This window comes from Siniperca chuatsi, linkage group LG7 (genome assembly GCF_020085105.1).
Source record: "Siniperca chuatsi isolate FFG_IHB_CAS linkage group LG7, ASM2008510v1, whole genome shotgun sequence".
Classification (NCBI taxonomy): domain Eukaryota; kingdom Metazoa; phylum Chordata; class Actinopteri; order Centrarchiformes; family Sinipercidae; genus Siniperca; species Siniperca chuatsi.
In genome coordinates, this window is record NC_058048.1 from 25,105,897 (window position 1) to 25,133,816 (window position 27,920).

The following is a 27,920-nucleotide window of genomic DNA, read 5'->3' on the forward strand; positions in this document are numbered from 1 at the left end:
GCTTCATCGGTTGTTTGGTTACCCAGAGGGAGTTTGTGGCTTTATGTGGTTGAACGGTGGTGCAGTAACCATACAGTGCTGTGAGATACCTGATAGGGAGGCGGGGGAGAGGCAGGTGTAAGGGAATCTGATTCATTGGTGTCTGTTCTGCAGTGCAGGTGCTGAGACAGCATTTAGTGTAGTGTGTTCGCCTGTACTTCAAACAGACGCTTCTGTCTTTGCACCCTCTTTGCATTTCTTGTGTAGAAAGTGTACTTTCATAAATATAAAAGTAAGAAAACATAGTATATATGTTTTGTAGCCAATAGTATTTCCTCTTCTTCTAAACATGCAGCAAACTCTATCATCAAACAACAGCACAGTTTTATTTTCATAAGAAGGGAAATGTGTAAGTGAATTAATTAGGACATCAACGGGGAGCGAAGAGATGAGGTGGCGCAGTATTCAGTCAGGTTTCATGCTAAGCAACTGATGAGTCTAACAGGGACAAACTGAGAATTCACCAGTTTAACCCTGCTTTCGCCCAAAGTCGGTAGGTACAAAAACTATCAAGGCCATTTTTTAACAGTTAGGTACAAAAACTATCAAGGCCATTTTTAACAGTTATGACTACTTGGAAATTTAAACTACTCTGAGTTACATAAGCCCTGCCCTCAGGAAGGAATCTGCCTGAAGTAAATAGCTAGTTTCACCTGAAACTGAATAAAATAGGCGTGACCAAGTGGGTTCAAAGAGGGTTCTTTTCTCTCTACTAAGAATAATGTGGAGGTTAATTTATGGTCCTTAGCTGAACTTGACAACCAGAGCTGAATGATGGCAAAGATGGCGAGGTGGGAACTTAATGTGCAGGTGCTTTTGTGAGAAAGAGTTGCTGCCTGAGATCAGAGGGTCTGTTTAAGCTCTCTACTGTACAAGAGTCCACTCGGGAAATAGGTCAATTGCAGACATTCTTTATTATGTGCTGAAGAGATGAAGGGGAACAGCAGAGATGGAGCACCACTGGTTTCTTTGAATTTATAGACCTAACCAGAGACCCTAAATAGCTCAGAACAGGTGAACAAACCTGCTGGCTGCTAATAATCACTGGGTTGCTATAGCAATTATTTAATACAGCTCTTATGATCAGTAAGCAGCCAGACTGCGGTACCATGTGCACAAAAACCTTAAATTCATTTGACACTCTTAAGCTTGATAAGTTCCCCTATAATAATCTCAGCGGAGCACGTCAGTCCCACATGGCACTGACATATTCTTTCCACCCTTAAGAGTTACACATCAGTATAGTTTTGTCTTTAACAAGTTCCTCATGACTTCTGGTGTGCAGAGATCACTTGATTTGGGGCTAGTACTTTATTCTGTTTGCAGAGGTTCCTGTCACATTAAACAGCCTTTTAAATTATTATATAAACATTATATCAAATGCAGATACAGGCAGTAAAATGAGATTACCACCATCTTTATCGGCTGTAGACTATATGTTCTGGGATCTGTAACATTTCAGGAGTATTTCAGGAGTGAATCTATTCTATTCTATCTATGAATGGAACAGTAAGCAATGACTGATGCAGTGGGAAAATGCTAGGGATTACAGAAAATTGAAGGTTAAACAAGCATAAAACTTCACAAAACAAGCTTCCCAACAAGGCATAAATTAACATCTTCAATGTCACATTGGTTCGCTCGCTAGTCACAGACACAGGTAGAGACAGTAGTATCCACATACAAATGACAATATTATCCACTTATATTTTCTAGCAAGAGTGAAATTTTGTTGGCTATAAAACAGACTTTTCTAGGAGAGTTAATTCAAATGCTCGTGCTCATCCATCTCTGCAAATATTTTTTGCCTAAAGAAATCAGTTCAGTGTTGCATTCCCTGGTTTATGTTCAACTTAATAACATGTAGTTAAAATCAATGCAGTTTAAATGGAAATGTTAGAATTGAAGTAGAATTTCCCTTTGACCTCAGAGGTTAACGGTCTCTTGTTTGCAGTCTTTTCTCCTCTCTGGTCCTCTTGATAAATGGTGTCGTTGTTAAAAGCCCACGTTTATGGTATTCTCTTGTTATGGTTGGACAGCTTTCTGTCAGTGAAGAAAATAATTTTGGCAAATAACAAACCACTAGTAAGGTTTGTCCTAGTTTTAGGTTTTGTTTGCTGTCATACATTCATGGATGACTTCTGAAACTGGATTAGACAGATTCACATTCTGTCACACAGATCTGAGAACATGTTACATTGTTCCCAGTGATCTGATATACTCCATAGAGTATATTGTTTTACTAGTTAAGTATAAAATTCAGTTACATTGCGTAAAATTCACTTTTCAGATTAGTAATAATGCATTGAGATTTAATTGCCTAATGGAATTTCCTTTTTTTAAATCAACTTAAGAAGCTTCTCTTTTGAAAAAGTATGGCACGAGAGAGAAGATAATGTTCTGTGCTTTTTGCAGGGGTGCTGCTAAAAATTCGAGGCCCCCTGAGAATAGTTCATTCAGGGCTCCGAAACAATAAATAAATCAAATCATTGCATGTTTCATGCCTGAAAAATAAATGACTTCATCAATTCATAGTGATATACTGAAGCAGGCTGAAATACTCAAGTGTTTACTTAATTTTGCTGGCTTTTATAAGAGCTAACAACTGTTAAATACTTTCTTGTAAAGTCATCTGTCATTTTGTTGATCTTTTTATTTGTTATCTTTTGTTTTTTATAGGATAATGACCCTAGATGTCATGAAGATCCATCTTCCAAATTAGACGTGATATTCAACATTCTGATTACTGGCATACTGGAACGAAATGTGAAAATCAATTCCAGGCTCCTGTTGTGCCACTAAGACTCTTTGTTGGGTAGACAGGATGATTGATTTTTAAAGTGCTTTTGAGGGCGCTGTAAACTCAGACTCTTTCCAAAATGTGTGAGCGAGGAGAGCACTTCGGTGAGGGGGAGCTAAGGAATAACAACCAGCAGGGTGGCATGCTGGCTGATGGTGATGCCAACGCCAATGAAATCCAGACAGAGGATGGTGGGAGGACAGGTGATACCGGCACTCTGTCGGGGCTGATGACTGAAACAGCAGAGCAGGACAAAGTCATCATCTGGGGTACGGACTCCCAGTGTGACGACCCTGAGCTGGCTGAGTTCGAGATGCTGGAGTGCCAGGAGCTGGAGGCCTACCTGGTTGGGGAGGGAGAGGACTTTGTTGGGCTTGCAGACCGGAAGGAGCTTCAAAAACGGCCTTCATCATGCAGCAAAGCCTCAGTAGAACAGGCAACAGATAATAAAAGCAGGGAAGAGAGAAAGTCTATTCTTCATGGTGCCATTGAGCAGGAATCCAGTGCCTCTCATGTTTCGGAGAGCAGAGAGGCGTCCAGGACTGAGTTAAGCTCAGAAACTGATGTCTTTGTGTCCTGTCTGTCCACCATTTCAAGCATGGACACTGCTATGGGCACTGCTGGCAGGACCCAGACGACAGACTCTTGGCACATTGCCTCTGGTCCTTACTCAACCATCTCAGAAGACCTGACTCTGGTTTCCCAGACTTGCAACACCATCACTGAGAGAGGCAAGGCCTCTCAAAGAGCTGATCGTCCCTCCCTCTCCTCTGGAAAAAGCACAATACACCGGAAAGATGTGGACATGAATTTGAATTCAACAGTTCACTTAGAGGATGTGGTATCACAGGCACAAGTAAGCAATGGAGTTGTTCCATGTAAGGATGTCATTGATGAGCACAGGAAGAACGATAACCTGAGACATAAAGCAGGGAATACCATTTCAGAGCGAGATTGTGATCAAGGGAGAAATACTGAGCACAAGGGAGTACCCACTGCAAAAAAATCACATGAAGAAAGCAACACTAAAATGGATAAAAGCACACAAGCTGATGAGGCCCCTGATGTGAACTACAGCTCACACAAAACAGGTACAAAGGGGACTCAGTCATCAATTGAATCCAAAGCCATAAAGAAACAAGGATCATGTGATAGCACATTGAAAAAACAAAACTCTTTTGACAAGAGTTTTAAAAAGCAGCCATCGTTTGAGAATACTTTAAAGAAGCAGCTCTCTTTTGATAACAGCTTAAAAAAGCAGGGCTCTTTCGAGAACCCGGTCACCTCCAGTTCTCTAAGTCTGGAGAGGAGGAAACCGTGGGGAAGCCCTAGTCGACCAGCAACTCCTACTTCCCCTAAAACAACTTCCTGTTCCCCCAAGAGACGACCGCCTGGTTCGCCAGCCAAGGTCCAGGGCATCAGGGCACTGAGCTTGGAGCGCAGCAACTCCCCTCAGAGAGGTCTAAGTCAAACAGTCAAACCACCAGGTAAGACTAGTTTGAGCAGTGGCATCCCCAAACCACTCATGCCTCAGCAGAAAGAGCCTGAACCCAGGAGGTCTTCTCCTCCCCAGAAGCCTAAAAATGTCAGACCAAAAATCATCACCTATGTTCGAAAGAATCCTCAAGCAAAACCACAAGTGGCCGATGCTCCACTCGAAGCCTCCGCACTCCAACTAAGACTATCTTCTTACTCCAGCCCGCCAGCTCATAAAGATCCAAAGGTTGGTCCTCAACCTAAATCCACACCGGTGCTATGTTCCTCCAACCTGCTGTTTGACAAATATCGACAGGAGATGCAGAAGGTGGGGTACTATCCTCCAGGAATGGCTGTGACTGGGGTGAAACCTCCAAGCACCACCATCCCTCAAAGACTGAGTGGGAAGTCGGACAGTTTTCATGAGGATATACCTGAGAAATATCTCCAAGAGGTGAGAAATGGACTTTTGATTTGATATACTCACATGACACAACTCCATGTCATTAGTGGTTGAGGCTTAAGAAGTGCAGTAACATGCTTGTGGCTCAAAATAGCAGCAATTGACAAAATATATGAGTAATGCAAAAGTTTTAACCGCTTAGTGCAAGGAGGAAAAATGTTCAATTTCACCTATGTGTTTCAAACGTTTCAAACACTAACATGGTTATATATTTATACATTTTGCAAATGTTTTGAGTGCATGTGCCGTTCCGCAGATTTAAAAAAAACAACAGGATCAATCACGGCCCCAAACAGCAGCAGAATGAAGAAAGTTGTTTTATGTTAAGTAAAGATGCGTTGCTGTTGCAACCTCACTTACTGACTTAGGATCACAAAATGGGTATGGCATTACATGAAATCCCAATGCTTAATGTAGTTACAAGTGAAATAATTTAGTTTACCATTGCACTCCATAACAAAACTATATTATATCATCTTATCGCCCATCAATTTATATATTTATTGTGATGACAGTGATTGACTATATTGGTAATGTCCCTCACCAGCATGTTTCCCAAGAAGGAGGCAGTGTCTACCGCTCACCCAGAGCTCTGAGGCCTCAGCTGGGGTTAGGGGCGGTCACCAGGCAGCCTGCAGCCAAGACAAGAGTTCAGCAGCCAGGTCATAGGTCAGCCCCGGCCCCAAGCCATGCTGCTCAGTCAGCCGGAGTGTCCACCCAAGGCTACCAGGACCCTGCAGGTGAGATGGTGATCTGCTGGCATAATTTGTTCAAAGTGAAATTTTACTGAAATTTTAGTCAAAGTAAAAATGTACACGTGGTGTCAGGACATGCTGTTGAATTCATAAGAAGAGGAAAATATGTTTTCGAATAAGAGATCATAAGAGCATATTTGTTATGCACTTTGACCTGCATACTTATGTGCTTACGTTGTAAACCATTTAGACCATTGTGGGAAAATAATTTTATAAGAGCCTTCTCATCTGCATACTGTGCACATTCCATCCCCTTGTCGTCGAGCTGCAGAGAAGGTATCTTCTTCGGCTTGCTGAATGATTTACCAAATGATTACCTAATTTTTTCCTGTCATGCTTATGGATGAGGCTTGGCTTTTGGCACCTAAACTCTTTGAAGTGCAAAGCATTTCATAGCAATGTAATTCACGCATCCTACCAACTTGCACTGTATATTCTACCTGCTCACATTATAAGTCATAATGTAGTCAGCTTCCACATATGGTGCACTCTTATTTATGGGCAATTTCATCAATGAATGAAGGTTGTCATATGTTTTCATCTATGTGTGTCATCATTTCAGCTGCATGAGATTAGTAAAAGTGACATGAATCCTCTTCTTTTACTCTTCAGAGCAGACATGACGTTTTTTCCTGCAGAGTTATTATTATTAGTAGGAGTTATTATTAGTGTAATTAATAGTGTTATTATTAGTGTAATTAGTAGTGTATTTCCTACATATTCCCTCCCAATAAATCTTGTACCAGCATTTATATCAGAGTAAATCATAATTTTAGGTTTTTCTCATTACAATGAGCAGGAGTTGCTCACTCAGCCTGCAGCTATGAATAAAATCATGATCCTAAAGAATAAAACAGAATTGTTTTTGCATAAATTGCAATTCTTTCTTACTCTTACCTCTACATTCTTTATTTGTAATTTTGGCATGAGAATGTAACATTGTATCTGAAAGTGTGGCCCTTATCTCAATAGGTCTTGGAGAGCAAAAGAGATCAGGAGAAAGAGTTCCAGAAACCACCCCCAAGCTCAAACCAGGCCAGTCTGGTCTCCGTCCTCCGGGCTTCTCTGCCCTGCCAGCTGCCCGTCTGGCCTCCTTCGGCTTCGTCCGGAGCTCCAGTGTCTCATCTGTGTCCAGCAACCAGTCTAACGACAGCAGTCACAGTGATCCCTGCCGACCTTATCAGCGTGAGTCGCGCATTTCATATGAATTATGGGTTATGCAGTTTTTTACTAGTCCCAGACATCAGACAGACTGAGACTGCTCTGTCTGATTAAAATGATATTCCACATTTATGTTTTATTGCACCTACATCTCCTTATTAGTTCACCAGTAGTTGTGGCTGCCCCTGCTATCCTCAGTTACTATAGTAACCGCTACCCACTTTCTTTCATTTTTCATTCATTTATCACAAGTAGGTGCTGAAAGCTGCTGCACCACAGGGGTTTTGATGAAGAAATCTTTAAGTCACTCTCCTCCCTGTGCTGCCTCTCCTCAGCCTGCGTACTGCAGCGTTTTATCTGGATCAGATTGTGATGCTCAGTCCGATGCCACCTCTCATAGGCTTCCTGCAGCCTTCATTTAGACAAATCTATACTTGTACAATTCACTTGACAAACTGATTATCTCTGTGTGTAATAGAGGTATTAAGAAATGTGAACAAGCTGAGAAGTTGTCAGTTGAGACTTATTTTTTATTTATTACAGAGAAAGCATTTACTGTACATAAACAAAATACGTGTTTTGTTCCAACACTTTGAGTCTTTTGTTCATAGTGCTGACTCAAACCAACCACTAAAAAATGCTTAGACATACTGTAAAAAAATAAATCCTGTTTTTTCCTCCCGCCCTTTTACACTCACAAAGTAACTCAGTCAAACTGAATCAATCTTTAATTCTTTGAAATCAATTATCTAATGGTGTACACTTTACCATTTTGTATTTCTTTAAGATTGGTCTGTTTGAACTGACAAAAGTATCCCTGTGGCATCTGTACTGACTCTGTACTGCGCTCAAGTGTCACCACATTTGCTCCAGTCTTAGACAGCTGACTGCTGCCTTTCCCCGCTCACCATTTTTACTGCCTTATTCTGACCTGCAGGATTCAGATGCTTCCTTAAGCTGCTGGTGCAGGCAGGGTCCTCAGACTGGAAAAAAAGAAAACAGCTGTTGTCTTATGCTGGGTGCACCCCCCAGCCTCAACCGCAGTAACTGCTTCACATGTCAGCAGCAGTCTCTTCTCCCCTATTTATAATCACTGAAATGAAAAAGGGGTGCGGGTGGCTGCAGTGTGTGTCGAAAAGAGAGAGTCAGGGTGTGGTATGACAGGATAATCTGTGAAGCAGTTTTTTCCCCAACATCTCTGACCAGCCTCTTTCTTGCCTGTGGATCTCCTCCTCAAACTTTCACTACAATCAAGCTAGATAATGGTCTTTCTTTCCGCTTCATTGTCCCTCCTAAAAGGCTCAAATGTACACATTACTGGGTTATTTTGTACCATTTTTAACACTGATTCTTCAGAAAACAACCACAGCTCAAAATGATAATCTGCAGTCATGTAAGTGTGGCCTACTCTGTCTTTTATTACCATTGTTGTTCGCTAGCTTCTCTGTGGAGCTGTTGTTAAATGTGTAAGCCAATTGCAAATTTGCTGTGTTCCTTTCAGCAAAAGAAAAAAAAACTGTAATTCTGTTTGTGCTGTAGTGAATAGATGGGTGTCTACCAGATAGTAAAATGCTTGGGACTAGCTTAGACAGCATATATATGACTGGCAGCTTGCATGGTAGTGTTTCCCTTCAGGCTGTTGGCTCAGACAGCGCGGCTCTATCAGTATGCCACCGTCTGCCTCAAATGCAGCCACACTCACCGAGGATGCACTCCAGTAAAACGTTGTGACTGGGAGTGAGTACATCCTCTCAGAGTAGAGGATTCCTTAATGATCATCAGGAAGCTGGTGACATATCGAATTCATCTGTCCAGTTAGCTCAGTGTTATGAGTACACAGTATGCCCATGTGTTTGTTGTACTGCGTGCTACTTGGATAGCAAGATACAAGAGTTACGTTCTGTGTGTTTGGAGCTACAGTGTGTTTGTCAGTTGTACTCAGAGTGGCTATATGTTTAAATGACCCTGAAGGCCTTTTGAAAGACTATTTATTAGTGTTAAAACAATTATAATCCGGTAGTTGATTTACAGAAAATTCATCATTTAAATTGTTTATCAAGCTAATATGCTCAAATTTGAGAGATTTGCTGCTTTTCCCTGTTTTCTAAGGGAATATCTTTGGATTTTAGACTGTTGGTCAGACAAAACAAGCAATTTGAATGTTGCCTTGATCCCTATTCTCTGACATTTTATAGACATGGTATAGCTACTCGAACTTTATGCTTTGCGTACCAGTTCCAAGCAGTTGAAGCAGCACAAATCTCAGTAGCATGTTATGAATATTAAGCCTCTTTTCCTGTGGATCAATCCCATCCCTGCCATGTCCTGCAGGACCACCAGACACAATTTTCTTCATAGCTTATATGACCCTCTGGTGACCGAAAGCGCCATTTTTTTTACAATTTTTTTTTAGGGCATCTTCTGAAGAGGAGATCTGATTAAAAACTATGAGGTGTAACAGTGCAGACAAATTTCAGTTACACTGTACAGTATTCTGCCTTTTCACAAAGCTTAAAAACTTGCTGCATGTTTTTCTTTCCTGTCCAGTTAAACACTTATTTGTTGCCTAAAATTGATCTTGAGGGATTTCCCTAAATGTACACCATAACAGAGTTCACATTGGTGTTCTACTGCAGTCTTATCTTACGCCGCATGTTTATTTCTGTCTCTTCCAATTGGATAATAAAAAAAAGAAAAAATGACAAATAACCCATGTTATTCCTACAATATCTGTCTGAATTTGTGTATTTCCATTATTTGCATCTCACAGGCCAGACAGCGTAATTGAGAAAAGCCAATACTAATTTAGATAAAGAGGAATTATTGATAGATATGAGAATTGTACATTCACTAGCTATAAAGCAAAATGCTTGTATTTAATATTTTTAACCTGTCCGTTCTCACTTCTTGTGAATTAGTCACCAGCAGATCAGATGATCAGAGGATGCTTACAGCAGGGGATGGATTTATACTGTACATGCAGTCTAGAAACAAGCATTTAGCAGTGTGAGTCGGCCTCCAGCCGTCTCCTTCAGCCAATCCGCTTCTTGGCTCAGCCTCCATTTCAGTAAGACGCCTTTGGGGAAAAAAAGCATCTGCTGACTCTCCCAGGTGAATTCAGACTCTGTTGCAGTGAGGAGAGTTACTGTGAGCCCACTGGAGGTTTCACGCAGGCCCTGGGCATTTTGACGTCAAAAGTGATTTCATGTTCTCTTTCTAATCTGAATTTGTTATGCTATCTACTGTAATGTTGTATATTTTACTACAACATCTTGTTGTTTCAGCTGTGATTTCAGGCTCCTTGAGCCACCCTCTGACTTTTTCATTCTCGGATGAGAATAACGATATTTTAATTCAAGGGCACAAACCTGTCCAGCATGTGTCAGCACTGTTATTGATTGAGGAATATTTCATGATAAGTAATTCGAGCAATCTTCACTTGCACTGAAAAAGTAAAACATAAATGCTGAATTATCTATATAGTTCTGGAATCCAGAGGCAGTTACGAGTTTATCCTGGGGATATTTTATAAAGCAAAACAACAGTGACAACATATAACAACGGTGAGGATCTTCCTGCTTGTATGGAGGGATGTTTGTTCTTGGTGGTGTTTTTCTATTGGACTACTCCTTGCTACAGCCTGTTGTCTAGAAATCAAAGCCTTTCATATCCACAGAAAGCTAGAGGCGTAATAACAGCTGTTATGAATAATTAAGATGTTTGTAGCATTCTGCTTTTTTGCAAGTGAATTTTTGCTGGGAGTGAATTTCTGCAGTTTAGAAAAACTACTCTCCAAGGAAAGATAGTGAACTGCTGGCAACAAATACAACATGGTAAATCTCACTGAGAGGTGATTCATAGCACTGTCACTGGCATGGGTACTCTGGACAAAATATATTTTTTTTTAATGTAAAAGGTGCGTTTTTACACTGCACTGATGGCACTGTAAATGTACAAAAAATGGTAATACATTGACTAATTAAGCTATAATGCCCCCTCCCACAGGGTTTCATTTCCCCCTCACTTTTACCTAACCAAATTAGAGCTTTGATCATAAAGCTCTAGATCAAACAAGACCCATTGTGAAAAATGCAATAGCATAATATAACATCCAAGTTGCATACTGTTTTTTGTGGTGAATTGTCAGGTATTGTTTAGAAAGATCAAGTGTCTTTGGAGTTTGTGCAGCCCAGTATTGCCCAATACGTCTCAGTACACAGTAATGCACTGAGCTGTAGGCTGGTGCTGAACATTTCTCCCCCCTTATTCTCACACAACAAATTCCAGTGTTGTGTCCATTCATCCGTCCATAGTCATTCCTGTTCAGGGTCACAGTGGCTTGGAGTGTGTCCCACTATGCATTGGGCAAAATGTTGGGAGACACTCTAGACAGGTCACAAGTCCATCACAGGACTAACACATACAGTTAACAGACACTTAGATCTACACCTACAAAAAAACTTACGGTTTCTTTATTACATAGCCTGTACTGTATTTCTTTGGACTGGGTGAGGAAACCCCCATGAACATGCAGTGAACATTCAAACTTTGCACAGACAGGTCCAAGTTAGGTTCAAACCCAGGACCTTATTACTGTGAGGTAACTGTACTAACCACAGAACCACTGTGTTTGTAAGAAAAAAAAAAAGCCTTGATGTGCAACATTTCATATTACTTTAGTTTGATTGTAAAAGTATGTAGATACTGTAGGCCATGCTTAAAAATGTCTGTTTGTGTAACATCTATTAAAATCAGTATCAAAACTTGTACACTGTATGTCAGCCTTACACCGGCTGGCTATACTATATCAGGTTCAGATGGTGAGAAAATTAGCGTGGAATTATTTAAACTCGTTCATACAAATAGTAACCGTTGAAAATTTTGACACAATCACTGACTATGTTTTTCTGTTCTCTGACATCCTTCCTGCTCTGCAGATCCCGGCAGTGGCAGCGATGACACACTTCTCCACAAAGCCACAGCGCCCCCCAGTGAAGCCTCCCATGCTCAGAGCTGGACTCAGCCTCCCAACGCCCCCAGCCTCCAGCGCCGCAGTCTGCCACCACAGCGCTCCTCCCCGCTTGGTATGTCCCCCGCAACATTCAGTCAGTGGAAACAAGCGTCGGGTACTCAATTTTTCTGTGCATGTGTATGTGGTGTTGGAGCTATCTGCAGAGATAACATTCTTGTCCCAGTTCAAGCACATGACCCTTGAGATTGAATGTGTGAGTGTGTGCTAGCAGGGGTGTTAGAGGGAGGTGGCAGCTCAGCATTGGAATGTACATGGAAATTGCTGTCAGCACTGAAACAGCTCATGACAACTGATAAACTGTAGCCCTCAATTTGACATGTTGGTATTCATTCTTTAGTAAGTGGAAACGCCCAGCCCTGTAATGACATCACCGTTTTACCTTCAGCATGTAATTCACAGAAATGACTGTTTTCAGTGTGTTATTTTTCTGTTAAGGTTACTGAAGTTGTCAGTGAGATGCATAATGGAGCTGGTGTACTGCATGTAACTGGACCTGCATTCTGTATGAGGCTTTCTAGAAATTTAATTGTACTACTTGTTCCAAAATTAAACTGACCATAACACTGTTGGCCAGACAGAAATGGGGGAATTTATGGTTTTTAGTGCCTAACCTGCTTCAGGCAATTCATATACATATGAGACACTCAGGCTTGTATGAATTTTCTGTGTCTTGTGGCTTGTAATGACATCTCACCTTTCTCCCCTGGGTGTAAAATGCAAATTGTATTAAAAAACATGGAAAATAGGCCCCTTAAAACCTGTATGTAATTTCATCTAAATATACAATTGTGAGATTCTGGCCACAAGACAAACATAAATACTTTTGGTCCCATTGCAAAAAGTACTGAGATTCCAACTTTTCAACTACAAGGTCTTTGTCAGGGCATTTTCCCATTTTTATTTGTGTTTGAGATGCAAAATTATGACCACCAATGTTACACTCAGTTGCCTCTTTGAGGTACCTTCTGACAGAATCAATAGCACGTTTGTCCCTTGTCCCTTCTCTAAGTTAATAATAATAATAAGTTAATTTATTTATGTAGTCCTTCAGCACAAGACATTCTCAAATGACTTTACAGACAAAAATAGGAACCATCTACCGAATAAATTGTATTTAAAATAAAGGCTCTAAAACTGAGCTAGATGAATGTGAAGCTGAGCTGGGAACTATTTTATGTTCTTCTTTCAGTAGATACAGAGTCTTTTATCATCTTTTATTGATGTAAAGAAAGTTCTGCACAAAGCATCTTTACAGTGATGAAGATTCTATAGTACTACGATTGAGTGTGCCCTTAACGTCCACTGTTTATTTCACTTTCCCTGTGGGGGATCTGATTTAAGATTTGAAGAAAAAGGAATACAGAATGCAAAATAATTCACCTGTCCTGCTGTAATGCATCTTAACTGTTGCTTAGCATTGCATCACAGCAGTGATACAGTACCATGTATATACTCCCTCTCTGCTGTAGGTGTCTTTGTTGTTAGTTGGTGCACCTTGTGGTCCGTGTTGGCATCTTTGCAGTGAATGTAGAGTATCAACACCATCCAGTGGTCACAGAGTGTATTTCTGTGTGAGCCAGGAGCAGCCTCAGCTTCCTGCAACAGAACCTGTGTGAACAAGTGGAGCAGCAGCTCCAGCTAGTGGTCACTATACCACACTGTACCTCACTTAAATGTTTTCTCAACCTTTTTGATCGTGAACTTTTCAACCAAAGATTGATTTTTCCTTCTCAGATTGTTTCATTGGAATAATTTTTGAAGGTTTGAAGAATTTCCCAAGAATATTAGTAAAAGAAAAGTAAAGAAAGTAAAAATGAATGATAAGAAAAAAGTCTAAACAATACATTACATCATCCATTACAAGCAAATGTCCTCCATTCAAAATTATACTTAAATAAAAGTAGAGAAGTATAATCAGCAAAATGTACCTAAATTATCAAAAGTAAAAGTACTCATTATACAGAAAAGTCAGTGTTATTTTATGTATTACTGGATTATTATTACTGATGCATTAATGTGTAAGCAGCATTTTAATGCCGTAGCAGTTTAAGGTGAACCTCATTTTATCTACTTTGCATACATATAATAGTTTAATCCATAGAAATAGATCATAATTTATAAACCCATATGTTTTGTATGTTAAATCTCAGTCTGCCAAGTAACTTGTTACCTTAACTGTCAAATATATTAAAGTGAAAGTCCTCTAAAAGGCAGTAGACAACAACAAAAATGCTTCTGAAATACATTACCTACCCTAGCTCTAAGTGAGGTACAAGTACTTGAAATGTCACTGTCCTCCACTGATTATGTACTAACATGTAATGTATTTATGAAAACAATATATATGGGATGTTACACTCAGTTGTCTCTTTGAGGTACCTTCTAACAGAATCAATAGCAGATTTGTCCCTTGTCCCTTCTCTGCAGATATTTTTCTACATAATACGTTAATTTACTTATGTAGTCCTTCAGCACAAGAAATTCTCAAATGACTTTAAAGACAAAAATAGGAACCATCCACCAAACAAGTTTCCCTGTATTTAGCAAGAGACAGCTACATAGATTTTGAGAGTATCCAACCTAAAAAAAATCTCACCCCCTCCCTTCAGGCCTCCCTCCAAAGCCATTCCCCCCATTACCCTACCCTAATACATTACCTACCCTAGCTTTAAGTGAGGTACAAGTACTTCAAATGTTACTCTCCACCACTGATTATGTACTAACATGTAATGTATTTATGAAAACAATATATATGGGAGAAGACCAAAAGTGTATTTCTTGTGTTTCAAATGTGTGCATTATAAAACTTATTAACATTTTTCTTCACTACACAGCCTCTAGGAGAGAGATGCAGAAGGACATAGAGGCTGCAATGCCACCAAAGTCCTCTCCTAAAAGATTTGCAGTGGTTTCACCAAAGCCACAGTCCCCTGGTGAGTCTTACATATCACCTTGCAGCCTGTGTGTGTGTGCATGTAAACACATACTGTATGCACACACAGTATATATCTGATATTGTTTGTTTGGTTTGTTCCAAACACAGTGATACAAAGGGAGAAAGCAGCAGTCAATAGTGCAAAACCTTCAGCTTCTACTGTATCTTTAAAATTCACAGTCTCTCTCTCTCTCTCTCTCTCTCTCTCTCTCTCTCCACATATTATTACAAGACCCATGGCAGCCTGCTGTTGTCACAGCAACAGGCTACTGTAGCTGTAATGCTAGGATGGCTCCTTTGGTAGCAATCCTGCTGGGTCAGATTTCCACAACAAGTCAGCATTTTGTCCTTTTCTCAGAGACCAGACAGACAGAATAACAGCTGGGTAGAGTTCCAGTACAGGTGATAAAAGCTTCGATACTGCACACATAAGGGTTTAGAGGTGAGAGAGGAAGTTGCTGCTGATTGGTCTGAGCAGAGAGAAGACTTGAGTAACAGTAAGTTGGAAAGATCATTTGTCCAAGCGGGAGGATATAAACCACTGAGGTTCCGACCAATCAGCAGTTAATTAGTTTGTGTGTAAGCTGAGAGAGTAAACCAATTGCTAATATTATCTGCAGTGTAACTCAGCTTTTTGGTATTGCTATTAGGGGTGCAGCTAATGACTAATTGTTATAATTGATTAAGCTGTCAGTTATTTTTCTATTAATTATTTAATATTCATCAAAAAAAATAATGAAGAGGAGTAAAATAGTTTTAAAATAATATGTTTCCGGAACCCCAAGAACATTTTCAAATCGTTGTTAATCTAAAATATACAAAGATTGAATTTACAGTAATTAGGCCTGTCACGATAACTACTTTTGTTGGATGATAATATTGTCCCAGAAAAACTGCAATAAACAATATTATTGTCATTTAAGACCATTTTATGCCACTGATATAATGATAATATAATAGCATAATAATGCAAGTACACCCTTTCAAAGAGCAATGAACTTTTAAGCTGCCTGAGTCCCGCCCATGGCGAAACTCAGACACAGAGACACAGACAGCGAGGGGACAGAAGCAGCGCGACCAGAAATGACAGCAAAACGTGTGTCAGACTCAGCATAGGTTTTTTTCGTTACATTCGGCTTAGGTGCTATGAAAAAAATGCATAGGTGTTTTGCCCTAGTCTGATAATGTAGGGAAAACCCTGCTGTTTATTCTGGCATCTTTTTGGTTAAAATGTCGGTGACATTCTTATTCAAATAAACTCGCATTTAAACACAACGGGCAATTTCACACAATATATGGACATGTCGATAAAGTAATTATCGTGACAGGCCTAGCAGTGATATAAAACAGAGAAACACATCAAATCCTCAGACTTGAGAAGCTGAAAGCAGCTAATAATCAGCTTTTTCCTTGATAATTGACATAATTGATTTTCTGTTGATCGATCATCAATGTTGTTGTCACAATAGTCTTCCTGTTGGTAATGTTTGGGTTCTCTACTTATTTACACGTTGTAAAGTCTTCACAATCTTTGGCTGGTGCAAATATGTCAGTGATTACAGAGGAAATGGTTAATTACTGCTTATACATATGATCTCTGTCAAATTTTTCACTTAAAAAATTCCAAGTGAGCCGACTGGGGAGTGAAAATATGTCTGTTAATGTTGTTCATCCTTCTGCTTTCTGTTTCTATAGTTCGTGGGCGGACAACAGCAGTTCATGGTGCTGTTCGGACTGAAAGGGCTCAGGAGTTGGACCGGGCACTGATCCAGCAGCTGCGGGAACGCTGTGAGCAGCAGGCCCTGCAGCTGCAGAGCCTTCAGGCACAGTTAAAGAAGGCCTCCCTGTGCCTGGACGTTTTCAGCATCACTACCCAGCACTTCTGTCACAAGGTAGGCTACAGCAGAGCTCTGGGACGTCAACAGGGTTGACAAGCATCTTGTCTCCACTTTGAGAGTGGAGGAAAAGTTGGATGTTCAGCAGGTATGATTTTTGAAAACAGCCCTTGCTTGCAGCTGCATTGTAACAGTAACATAACTTGAATTGAAGTGAATTTAACAGTCAGCATGATGGGTGGATTGCCCATCTCAAGCAAGTTTCAAATCTCAGTTGGTTTTCATGCCACACTGAAATGAACAGAAAGAGTGGTTCACTAAAGTTGGCAAATAAATATCAAAACATAACAGAATGCTTTGAAAAGTAATTTTTCTGCTAATACATGCAATACTAGCAGTCACCAACTGTCATGCAAATAGAATCCTGTAATGGAAATTGCATCTTTTCCCTAAATCAAAAGCTTGCATCGTGGTTAATCTTGCTATTCGTTCATTTAGCAGCCATCTTCCAGGCTAATAAACACAGGCCTGCTTTTCAAAACTACAAAGCGGTAGCTGTTGCGGGCTTCAGAATGCAACTACAAAGTGCGATGAGTCTGCTAGCACAAATGACACCTGCAGCATCTAGCTTTTGTTGTCAGCATTACTTTGTTCACAAAGCCAGTCACTGGCTTTAAAACCAGATTGCTGTTGCTTTTTGAATATGTTGGGAATAACCATCAAGCAGCAGGTTTTGTCAGTAAAAATGTTTGTGTAAATACTGAAGATTTCCAAAGGTTTTTCCAGTAGTTTAAACAAAAGGAAATGGTATGTGGTACATTATGGCTTTTTATATATTATACAGTACTGTATATACTGGGTGCACGGTGGCAGAGCGGCTAATGCTCCTGCCTCCCAATAAGGAGATCGTGGGTTCGATTCCCGGACCAGACCAACATCACACAATCTCTCTGGGTGGAGTCTGCATGTCCTCCCCGTGTTACCGTGGGTTCTCTCCGGGTTCTCCGGCTTCCTCCCACCGTCCAAAGACATGCATGTGTAGGTTAATTGATAACTCTAAATTGCCCGTATTGAATGAATGTGAGAGTGAATGGTTGTCTGTCCTTGTCTGTGTCTGTGTTAGCCCTGCGACGAGTTGGCCACTGTCCAGGGTGTACCCTGCCTAAGGCCCAAAGTCACTGGGATAGGCTCCAGTCACCCGCGACCCCTAATGGGACCAAGCGGTAGAAAATGGATGGATGTATATACTGTATGTGCATACATTTGATAGGGCTGTTTGGCATTTCATGTTAGGTCTGTCCCACGACTGCTGGATGGTTGACTCAATGGGATCTAAACACATTTAATATTTATTTCATATAGCTGGGTTGATGCATCTCATGAGTATTTTCCTGTTGTGCAAGATAATTACTTCCAGTGGTGTCAAAATCACCATCACACAGCTTCTGATGGTACAGTCAACTTGCACACTGTGAGTGTGTGTTCTGCTTCTTAAACCTGGATTAAGCGCTTGTTTCTTGCCCTATCCTGATCCTCTGCCTGCATTTCATCCATTTCCCAGCCCCACCCACGGGTTCTGATCTACAGTGGGAGATGATTAATGAGATTAGAGCTGCCTGCCTGGGCCGCGCTGTGCTTTTAGTGAGACTGATTGTCAGACACTGGCAGAATACTCACTAAGGTCTGACAGGGGAAAGACTTTGAAATATGCGTAACTGAGATATATCTGCAAACTTTGGAGGGAATAGGACTCCCTTTTAAAAATGTTCCTTAAATTTGGTTTTCAATCTCTAATTTTGACAAAATGGCAGTGTAAGTGATTTTCAGATGTAGACTACAGGTGGACTTGATAGCCAGACTCAGATACTTGTTCACTTAGTTCCTGTCCATTTTGTAATTTTCTGATATTGGTCAAGATATTGTATTTCTGCTTTGATATGCTCTGATAGCTAGGCTCAGATCTTCCGTCCATTAAGTCCTCCCTCTACCTTGTAATCTAACACCACTGCTCTGTTCATTACTGCTCATACATGTTTCCATTCTGGATTTTAACATGTGTACAAGGGATGACAACATATGCTGATGAGGTTTAATGTATGTATGAGACAGATTGAAGAAATAGAGAACATGAACGTCATCAGATTTAAAGTGCTTTATACTGTATATTAATTGAGCTATTTTGTGCAGTTAGATTTTTTACATCCAAAGCTGCAATTTGGACACCATTGCTTCAGTCAGAGCTATCAAGAATAAATAATTTTTTTTATTAAGCATGTGTGCGTTCTGTATGTACTGAAATGCCTGCATGTAGCTATTTTCCCTGAGCAGATAATTGGCCACTTATTGATCATCTCCCTCCCCCATCTTCTTCTGCTCCACTCTTTTTGTTTTTTTCTCAAAGATGCACAAGACTGCATGTGTGTGTGTTGCTCCCTGCCATGTGTGTGAATGTGATACGGGGCGTGTTTGGGGGGGGGGGTTTAAGGGGAGGGCAGGCAGAGGGCTGGGGCTGGCAGTCTTTGTTCCAGCAGGGGTAAATGCCGGTCGCAAAGCAGGAAACGAGGTGAGGCTTGCCTCTTCCCATCTCTCCTCCCCTCTCCTTCCTTCGCCTGGTTCCCTCCCCCTCTGTCTCTCTTTCTGCATCTTTCTGCCGCTCGCATCTGTCACTGCTGCCTCCCCAGTCGGCTCAGGGATGCTGCTGTCTGCTAGCCTAGTATGGGCCATTGCTGCTGTAGGCTCCATTTCTTCCCTCTGCGCTGCCTGGACCAAACGGTAAAGTCAGTATCTTCTGCAGGCAGCAGGCTTGTTTCAGCACCGAGGATACCTTTATATATGTGGTTGTGCGCATGTGTGTGTTTAGTGGGGGGTGGGGGCTAGCTGGTGGAGAGAGTGTAAAGCTGTGCATGATTATGCTGAGTCAAAGCAGGCTTGTCTGTCGCACTGTCCTTCTTTCTTTTCTCTTAGAGTTTGCAGGGACATTACATAACCTGCTATGGCTGCTGTGCTATATTCTTACACTTGTCTTTCTGTTTTACTGTGTACATTTTGTCCTTACTGTATGTATGCTGTAATTCTGAGTGATTACATACCATTTACTGTATAGGAGAACTTTAACTTAGGATGCATTATTCTCTTGTTTACCTGAATTTCTCATCTACAAGAAATCTTATGTTTGGTTTTCCTTATAAAATGCAAGTTGTAGTTACAGCTTCATGTGTGTTTATTGGAGTCTGAATCTCTTCTAAACAAAAAAGAAGCTGCACATTTGAAGATTTTTATTGTCCCACTGAAACTGGACTGATTACATGGGTGCAGACTTTGGAGAAGTTAATTAACTCATTATGGTATCTCCTCAAGAATGAGCACCCTTACTATAAAAAGCCATGTTTATTCCTTTCCAGAAGGTAAAATGTACGGGGCTGAATTGATTAGTCGATTGACAGAAAGAGAAAGACATCCATTTTGGATAATCCATTAATTTTTTGTGATGTATCACGGAAAAATGCCAAACATTAGCTGGTTCCAGCTTCTCAAATTTGAGGATTTGGTTCTTTTCTCTGTTTTATATCATTGTCAGTAGAATATATTTAAGTTGTGAACTGTTGGGCAGACAAATCAAACCCTGGACTCTGGTTAATTGTGATGAGCAGACCTAACAATTGATCAAAGAATCACAAAAGTAATCAACAGTGTCGATAATGAAAACAATCATTAGTTGCAGCCTTAAAAATGGATTATGTTGCCTTTGTGAGGGCTGAATATCAGATGGGAAAATTAGAATGCATGTCACATAAAAGACATGCATTCTAATTTGGAGATCTAAGTAGGAGGACGTTTGAGCAGGATGGGGGAAATGATGGGTAGGAGCAGAGGTGGAGCTGAAGAGGAAGAAATGGAAAAAAAGCTGCTGACCATCCTTCAACCCTCATGAGGTCACAGCAGTCTCCCCCTGATGACTGTTCCAAGTAAAACCTCTTAGAGGGTGACATCATTACTGCCGAGACACACACTAAACTACCTCATACATATTTCACCTACTGCTCTCTGTCTCTGTCTTTCTTTGTTTCTCGTAAGCACTGCTTTGTGATCTCTGATTAATCTCCAAGCAACAGTGTGCATAGCTGTCTTACCGCATGTTGAGAGTTGTGATCAATAGTCATTTAACTATCTCGTGTGTCTTCCTCTGTGAGTAAGATGTGCTCTGAGGGTGTCACATCATGAAGAGTCCCCAGTGGATATCAGAGAGGGCCTGTGCAAATGCTGTATATGATGACTTTTTCATAGTAAAATATTTCACAAACGTTGTAGCATTTACTGTAGCTTAATGTAAGATAGCTTAGCTATTATGATCAATGGTGATTGATGTGAAATTGTAGTGCTGCAGAGAAATTAATGTGTATTTTTGTCTATAATGAACAGAGATTATACAAACTGTTATACAAAATGTTGTTACCATTTGTCGTGGAAACTGAAGATCAGTCTCTCTCTAGGTTAGGTGAGATAAGGTCACAAGTACCAGCCAACACAATATCCTCCGGTCTTAAGACCCTTTATTGCAATACCAGAAGTTACATATGTGGATCTCAGTCACAAAGACAGAGAGACCCCGAGCAGAATATCACACAAAAATGTGTACTTATAGCCATGCCTGTAACAGTTATGCCTCTCTACCCTGTTTAGTGCTGATAAACACCACTGGACATGGTGTCACACCACTTACACTGACATTTATCTTTTACACTTCCCCTCAAAACTGGCATTTAGCCAGGACTTCCCAATTCCCCGTTATTCATGTATTTTGGGTTGCTTGTCCTTAAGACAACTTCCACCTGCCCATTAGTCAAAGATCATGCATTGTTCATCAGCACACAGCTTAGAGGGAACACACATGTCATCAAGTACTTTTCTGCTGATCACGCAGTATGCACACAGTTTCTGTTGTTCTACATTTAGTCCGGTGTTTTGTGCCAAGTTATCCCACAGATAAAATTGTCACGTTAATCAATGAATCATGGCCTCAGCCAATCTGAGACATGAGAAGTTGTATTATACAGTCAACAGAGAGTGCTGGTGTTTGGTTTGGTAAAGATACAAAATGGTTTGTGGTTATTGCTAATTACACCATGTGATTGGCCATGTCCCAACTGAGCTGTTATAAGGCATACAAGGTATACGCACACTCAGAATCTAAGGCTTTATTGCATATCATCAAACCAGGTGTGGTGGAACAACATTTTTGATAAAACAAACATGTAGAATGGATGTCTTTTTGGTCTATAATCCTCTAATGCACATGTACCTGCTAACATTTTGGGTTAAAAATATCTCCAACCCTCTCTCTTCTTCTCTGGTTCGCCATAGAAATTAATCTTTAAACTGCAGCACAATGGCTCAGTGTCCAGCAGTGTCACCTAAAAGTTCCTGGGTTTGAACTCAGAAAGGTGTTTCCCTCATTGATATAAATGTGGTGGACAAACTATTACAAACATCTGTCAGTATAATGAAATACAGTTCAACAGTACCACAGACTACAGTCTTAAAAATGTCTATAAAGTTGAATCAGCACCTCTCTCAATATCAAAAATGCTATCGTAGACTACGACTGAAACCTTTTCTACGATAGAACACTCCTGGACGAATGAGGGACTACACCGTCTTATCAAAAATGCTGTTGTTAATATTGTGATATTAATTTCAATCCTATCACCCAGTCCTGTGTCAGTTGTACTCAGCAGCTTAAATTAATGCCAAAACTGTCACATTGATTTCATTAAAAGGCTTACAGTGGTACTGTTGGGGTTTCAAATCCATTTGTACAGTTCAGAGGTGTTCACTGCTGCATGTGTTTGCATTTCAGACTGAGAGTGCCATTGTGAAGGAGAGGGAACTGTCCCTGGAGCTCGCCAGAATCAGGGATGAAGTGGGTAAGTGGGATACACTGAGAAATATGGCACCACAGGGAGGAGAGAAAGCAGTAAGTCACTCGCTGCTCACTGCTTATCATGTATTATACAGTACACTTCTACAAGGGACAGGAGGAACAAGGGACCTCTGGGAATCCACTTTGTAGGTGAAAGTCTGGATTTAGTCAGATCAAACACCATATACCAGACACTATAAAAATACTACCCTGCTGTCATTGTTTCATAGCAAACTCTGACTGCTTTAGGATTTATAATTTATTAGTTTTTTCAACAGAAAACATACATAAAACATATGAAGTTGCACAATTTACAATTCAACACTATTTATGAATATCTCACTTTTGCTATTTAACAAAACAAATATTACCATCCAGACATTACTACAACAACAACAACAACAACAACACAAATAAAATAATAAAGTATAAAATTTACTTTGGAATGTCTTCTTGAAACAAAGTTGCTTCTATTGTAGTTAGTACATGACCTAATCTAGTGAAACAAACTAGAGCTCTACGCTGTGTTCCAGCTTTCAGTGTTGCACACTGGGAGCAACTGCAGCAGGAGAAGGAGGAACTGGAGCGTCGTTTTGAGGCTGAGCTGCAGGGATTGCGGGCTCAGCAGCAGAGGGAGCTGGGAGTGCTGGAGGAGCGGTTGAAGGTTCAGCACATAGCCGAGGCCGAGAGCCTGCAGGCCCAACAACGAGCTGAGCTGGAGGAGCTACGGGTCAAACAGCAAGAGCAGGTGTGTGTGTGTGTGTGTGTGTGTTTAAATGAATACTTGATATATCCGTTTTTTCCACGTCTGATATGAGAAGTGAAGATATGATGTCACTGAAAGGGTCGGGTCACCTAAATTACAAAAAACATATTTTCTCATTTACCTATTCCAGGTTTTTATGATCTGGCTCTGAGAAACAATTTCTGGGTTACTTGTAATCCACAGACCTCATTATGAACTGTTTTCATTGGAAGTTCTTTCTACTGAAGAAATAGTTTCCATGAAAACTGTTAGCAGTATTCTACATAGTCCATTATTACATTAGTATCAAGTTATTTTAGTTAGTAATTGTTTACTGTCTAAATCTTGGCCCCAGATTGAGGAGATGAGTGAGAACCAGGAGGCTTCATTGATGGAGATGGAGACGGCTCACAATGACACGCTGGCCACTCTGCAGGAGGAGCATGCCAGGACTGTGAAGAGTAAGCACACCATTTAAAACCTGTTGCTCTCCTCACCTGTACTGACTCACTCTGCTGCAGGTCAAGAGAGCTGATCATATGTTAATTCTTGTGTCAGATCTGAAGATGGCCCATGAACAGCAGACAAAGTCTCTGGAAGAAGAGTTTGAAAAGATCAGATTGTCACTGCAGGTAAATAGTTCTCTTTTGAAATATATATATTTTACAGATACACATAGTATGATACATTTTGTCGTTAGTGACAGTAATTAACGATTTAATATCTGTCTGGTCACCAGGATCAGGTGGACACGCTGACGTTTCAGAATCGTAGCCTCAGAGACCGAGCCAAGCGCTTTGAAGAAGCTCTGCGCAGGAGCACAGATGAGCAGATAGTGGTAACTGCTGCATGATACTTGACTGCTTTGGGGACAGTAGCTGCATTAAACTGTATTAAAAAGCATTGTTTATTGGTTTTAAAGACTGATTGTGGTTTTCACTAATGTTATCTGCTGTTGCCAGGATGCTTTGGCACCATATAAACATATTGATGAGGACCTGAAGAGTCTGAAAGAAGTTCTTGAGATGAAGAATCAACAAATTCATCAACAGGAACAGAAGATCTCAGAACTGGAGAAAATAGTAGGCTTCAAATTTCTGCTTTCGTTTAGCAACAAAAGGAACACTGGTGCTTATTTTAAGCTGTTTTGTGTGTGAAGTTATCAAAAATATTAAACCCACACATTGAATTTGTACTTTCAAATTCAAGTTATTTATTCTTTCAAAAACACCTAACATCCAGGGTAAGCTAGAAAAAGCATCAAATGACAAAAAAGGACCTATGCACCCCCAGTATTTTATAGGAGAAATGTCAACCCAACCCCCTTGTAAACCCATATTATTTAACATTTTGCCTGTTTTACTTGTAAAATATTATCATTTGAAGAATTTAATGTTGTGCACCCTTTCTCCTGTGTTTTTGAGCAGGCTGAAAAGAATGTGTACCTGGAGGAGAGACTGCAAGTGTTACAGCAGCAGAACGAGGACCTGAAGGAAAGAATAGACAAAAACCTTGCTGTGTCCAGGTCAGACAAGTTTAAATGCATACTAGTGCAGATTTATATTATAACCTTGTCCAAACCAGTAGAAATGAATTTAGGTGGGTTTATAAGGCACATTAATAACATTAACAAAGAAATATTGAATATTATATATGAATATAATTGATATTGAAATCTTTAATTCTTCAGCCAAAATCATTCATCTCTCTCTCTCTCTCTCTCTCTGTGTGTATATATATATATATATATATATATATATATAGTGTAGTATAGTATAACCCCAAGATCAAGCATCATGGGTTAAACTGTCTGTGCCCATAGAGAGAAATTACAGCAAAGGGCAAAGAAAATCTTGGGGCATATCCAACTGTTTTTTTCCAAGCAGAATCACTGGCGATTAACACTACAATCTTGCAGCCGGAAACTTCTGACTTCTGCCTTTGAAAGGAATGCAGCAATAGTGCATGGTATTTATGTTTTGACTTTTTTCTGTCCCTCTTCCTTCTCAGGCAACTCTCTGAGGAGAATGCCAACCTGCAAGTGAACGTGGAGAAGGAAAGCAACGAGAAGAAGCGGCTGAGTCGCACTAACGAGGAACTGCTGTGGCGTCTTCAGACAGGCGAGCTGAGCCCTCGCATGTCCCCAAGCTCCTCCCCCATCCATAGACCCTTGTCTGGACCAGGCTCCCCTGCCCGCCCACACTCCTACCATCAATGACGCTCTCAATGGAAGCTCTCAATGGAAGCTCTCAATGGAAGCCCCAAGCTCCTCCCCCATCCATAGACCCTTGTCTGGACCAGGCTCCCCTACCCGCCCACACTCCTACCATCAATGACGCTCTCAATGGAAGCTCTTATATCAAACACTTTCTTTTATCTGGCATCGGAAGCCCTAATTTTTTAAAACTCTTTGTTGAATGTTCCTCAATTATAAAGGTAGGATTTTACACTATGTAGATGGAGAGACACAGATACAACTGTTTCTTGGGAAATGCTGCTCACCCATGTGATGCATTTCCAAAGTCCAACCCCAGGAATTTTAATCTCTGACCTAAAGAATTGTATTAATGATCACGCCTCTTATCATTCAGAAGGGAATTCTCTGCCCTTTTTTTCTATTTCACCTCAGCGCTCCACAAAACAGATGTGCTGTGATACTGCAGCAGATGAAAGACTTGGTCATTGTAGACTTCAGAGAGCAGGATCAGTCACAGTGCCTCATTTCCATGTTTTCGCCTCCATCTACATCACCACCTTCTCATCCAGCGCTCAGGATGATGGATGTACATGAGACATAGCAAACATCAAAAGTGCAACAACGAACACAAGAAGCGCCTTTGCCGTCATTCTCTCCTACCAGCAACGTCTATCAAGGCACAGGCAATACTTTGAGTAAAATCACAAACCTACTTACGGTAAGTTACCCTCAAAGTGTGGATTCTTCTCTGGGGCATGCTAACCTTTTCATGCGGAAATATTTCATATATCAGGAGTGTACGAATGACTACGTAGCCATCTGACCTCAACATCCATCCTATTTTCTCCTTAAACAACTAGATATCAGCGTTGACCTGAAATGTATGATTACAACAACAAAACAATTCATAAATCCACTGAACTGCCAACACAATGTAACTATATTATTGATTATAATTTGTAACAACTGTACATGTATTGCTCTCTTTAAAGCATGTTCTGTCTTCCAGTTATAATGGATTTTATTTTAGGATTATCTACAGTGTGACAATATGGAGCAGAAGGATGAAGGGGCAACACAAGGTACCTCTTATTTCTAATAAAACAGAGCAGGATTTATTCAAATGAAACCAAGAAATAAATCATTGTATTACACATTTCAGAATAATCTCACATTTCTTATGTGAGATGGTGCCCCTCACCTTCAGTCAGGTTAAGAAAATCTAAGAATTTCCTACAAAACAAAAGTGCAGGATCACCAAAGAGGAAATCATGAATAACAGCAGTTCATCTTGTACTGTAGCTGTCATGTCTGGAGTTAGGTGCTGCAGAATCAGACAGAAACGGTGCAGACATTGCAGTTCTTGTCAAAATGTATTGACCTGAACACGTAATTCCAACATCTGTTCATTATGTTGCATTCGTACAGTTTAACTTACATTATCTTTCTCTTTCTTTAAGTTTACCTTATCATCGCTCTTGCAGCTGCTGCTGTTTTCTCCATTGCTGATTGTTTTCTGTGTGATTTGAAATTCACCACAAGAAACCTCATGAGCAAATGTGATGGGAAAAAACTATTATGGCTTCCAGACATTCATTCTATCCATTTGTACCTCCTGTTGAGTCTTGGGAAAATTTCTGTCCAAAATTTGTTTAAGAATCCAAATTTATCAAAATATGTAAGAAAATCCTAAAAATCTGCAAGCTGTTACCTCATTTCTCATTGTAGAGAATAATCTCAGGTCTTGGGGAGAATTATGAGTCATCAAAGGGAAGCAACTGCCATAACTTTTTTGTATTGTCCTTTTTTTATACTTTTGCTCATGTTTACATAGCCACTCAGCTGTTTTGCAAGATATCCTTTGTATACAATTATTTGGATGTATAGAATATGTTTTACTATATTTAAGAGCATAGTGCAGTCAGCAAATATATATAAATAGATTGAAAAAATATTGCTTTATTATGATAATATGATATAATAATCAGCTCCCCCAGACACATACAATGTGATAATCTGCTCAAACAGGGATTTGGTTGTAGGTGAGTTGCATTTACTGCTAGGACAACAAGTTCTGAAAGGAAGTGGAAATGATATTTCTCTCCATCAGGTACTCTGATTGCACTGATTGCCTCTGTGTCCTGTGGACATGACCTTGTACTCATTTACTGAGTGTTTGTTCAACACCAGAATAAGTGGTTTTGTTTACAGTTTACATCCAATGTCAGAGAAGGTTGGTGTATCACGTGGATGTCGGTACTTCTGTTGATTGTTTACAGGACTTCTGTTGTAAAGATCGTTTTCAGTATTTCAGAAATTCATGTTCTGGATAAGTTTATATGAAAGCATGTTTTTATAAGGTTGTTGTGTGCATTATTTTTATTTTACATTTATTGTGCATTTCATTTATTTATTTATTTGTCCTCCTCCAGAACTGCAACTGTAGCTTAGCTGGTTAAAATATTGTGGTCAGTGATGAGACACTAATGTCTATTCTGTAAATGTTGCACTTTGTATTTAAGTATTAAATCACAATAAGAAAATAAGTGTACAAAAGTGAGA

General features: G+C 40.2%; 1 protein-coding gene across 5 annotated transcripts in view; it reads left to right on the plus strand.

Annotated features, from left to right (window-relative positions):
• The window catches only part of mtus2b (microtubule associated tumor suppressor candidate 2b), a 30,202-nt gene extending 2,284 nt beyond the window's left edge, over nucleotides 1–27,918 (plus strand). The window contains exons 2-15 of one of the 5 annotated variants that reach the window (XM_044201454.1): nucleotides 2,719–4,769; nucleotides 5,326–5,518; nucleotides 6,506–6,718; nucleotides 11,632–11,778; nucleotides 14,561–14,659; nucleotides 16,357–16,553; nucleotides 22,354–22,420; nucleotides 22,950–23,164; nucleotides 23,517–23,622; nucleotides 23,720–23,793; nucleotides 23,901–23,999; nucleotides 24,124–24,243; nucleotides 24,586–24,686; nucleotides 25,172–27,918. In XM_044201454.1, the coding sequence (XP_044057389.1) occupies nucleotides 2,919–4,769; nucleotides 5,326–5,518; nucleotides 6,506–6,718; nucleotides 11,632–11,778; nucleotides 14,561–14,659; nucleotides 16,357–16,553; nucleotides 22,354–22,420; nucleotides 22,950–23,164; nucleotides 23,517–23,622; nucleotides 23,720–23,793; nucleotides 23,901–23,999; nucleotides 24,124–24,243; nucleotides 24,586–24,686; nucleotides 25,172–25,379 (3,690 nt within the window). In that variant the 5' untranslated portion in view covers nucleotides 2,719–2,918 and the 3' untranslated portion in view covers nucleotides 25,380–27,918. Of the gene's footprint in view, nucleotides 1–2,718; nucleotides 4,770–5,325; nucleotides 5,519–6,505; nucleotides 6,719–7,918; nucleotides 8,088–11,631; nucleotides 11,779–14,560; nucleotides 14,660–16,356; nucleotides 16,554–19,076; nucleotides 19,269–22,353; nucleotides 22,421–22,949; nucleotides 23,165–23,516; nucleotides 23,623–23,719; nucleotides 23,794–23,900; nucleotides 24,000–24,123; nucleotides 24,244–24,585; nucleotides 24,687–25,171 lie in introns of those variants that run through there. The other 4 variants (XM_044201455.1, XM_044201456.1, XM_044201457.1 and 1 more) reach the window with 4 other exon arrangements.
• Nucleotides 27,919–27,920: the final 2 nt, after the last annotated feature.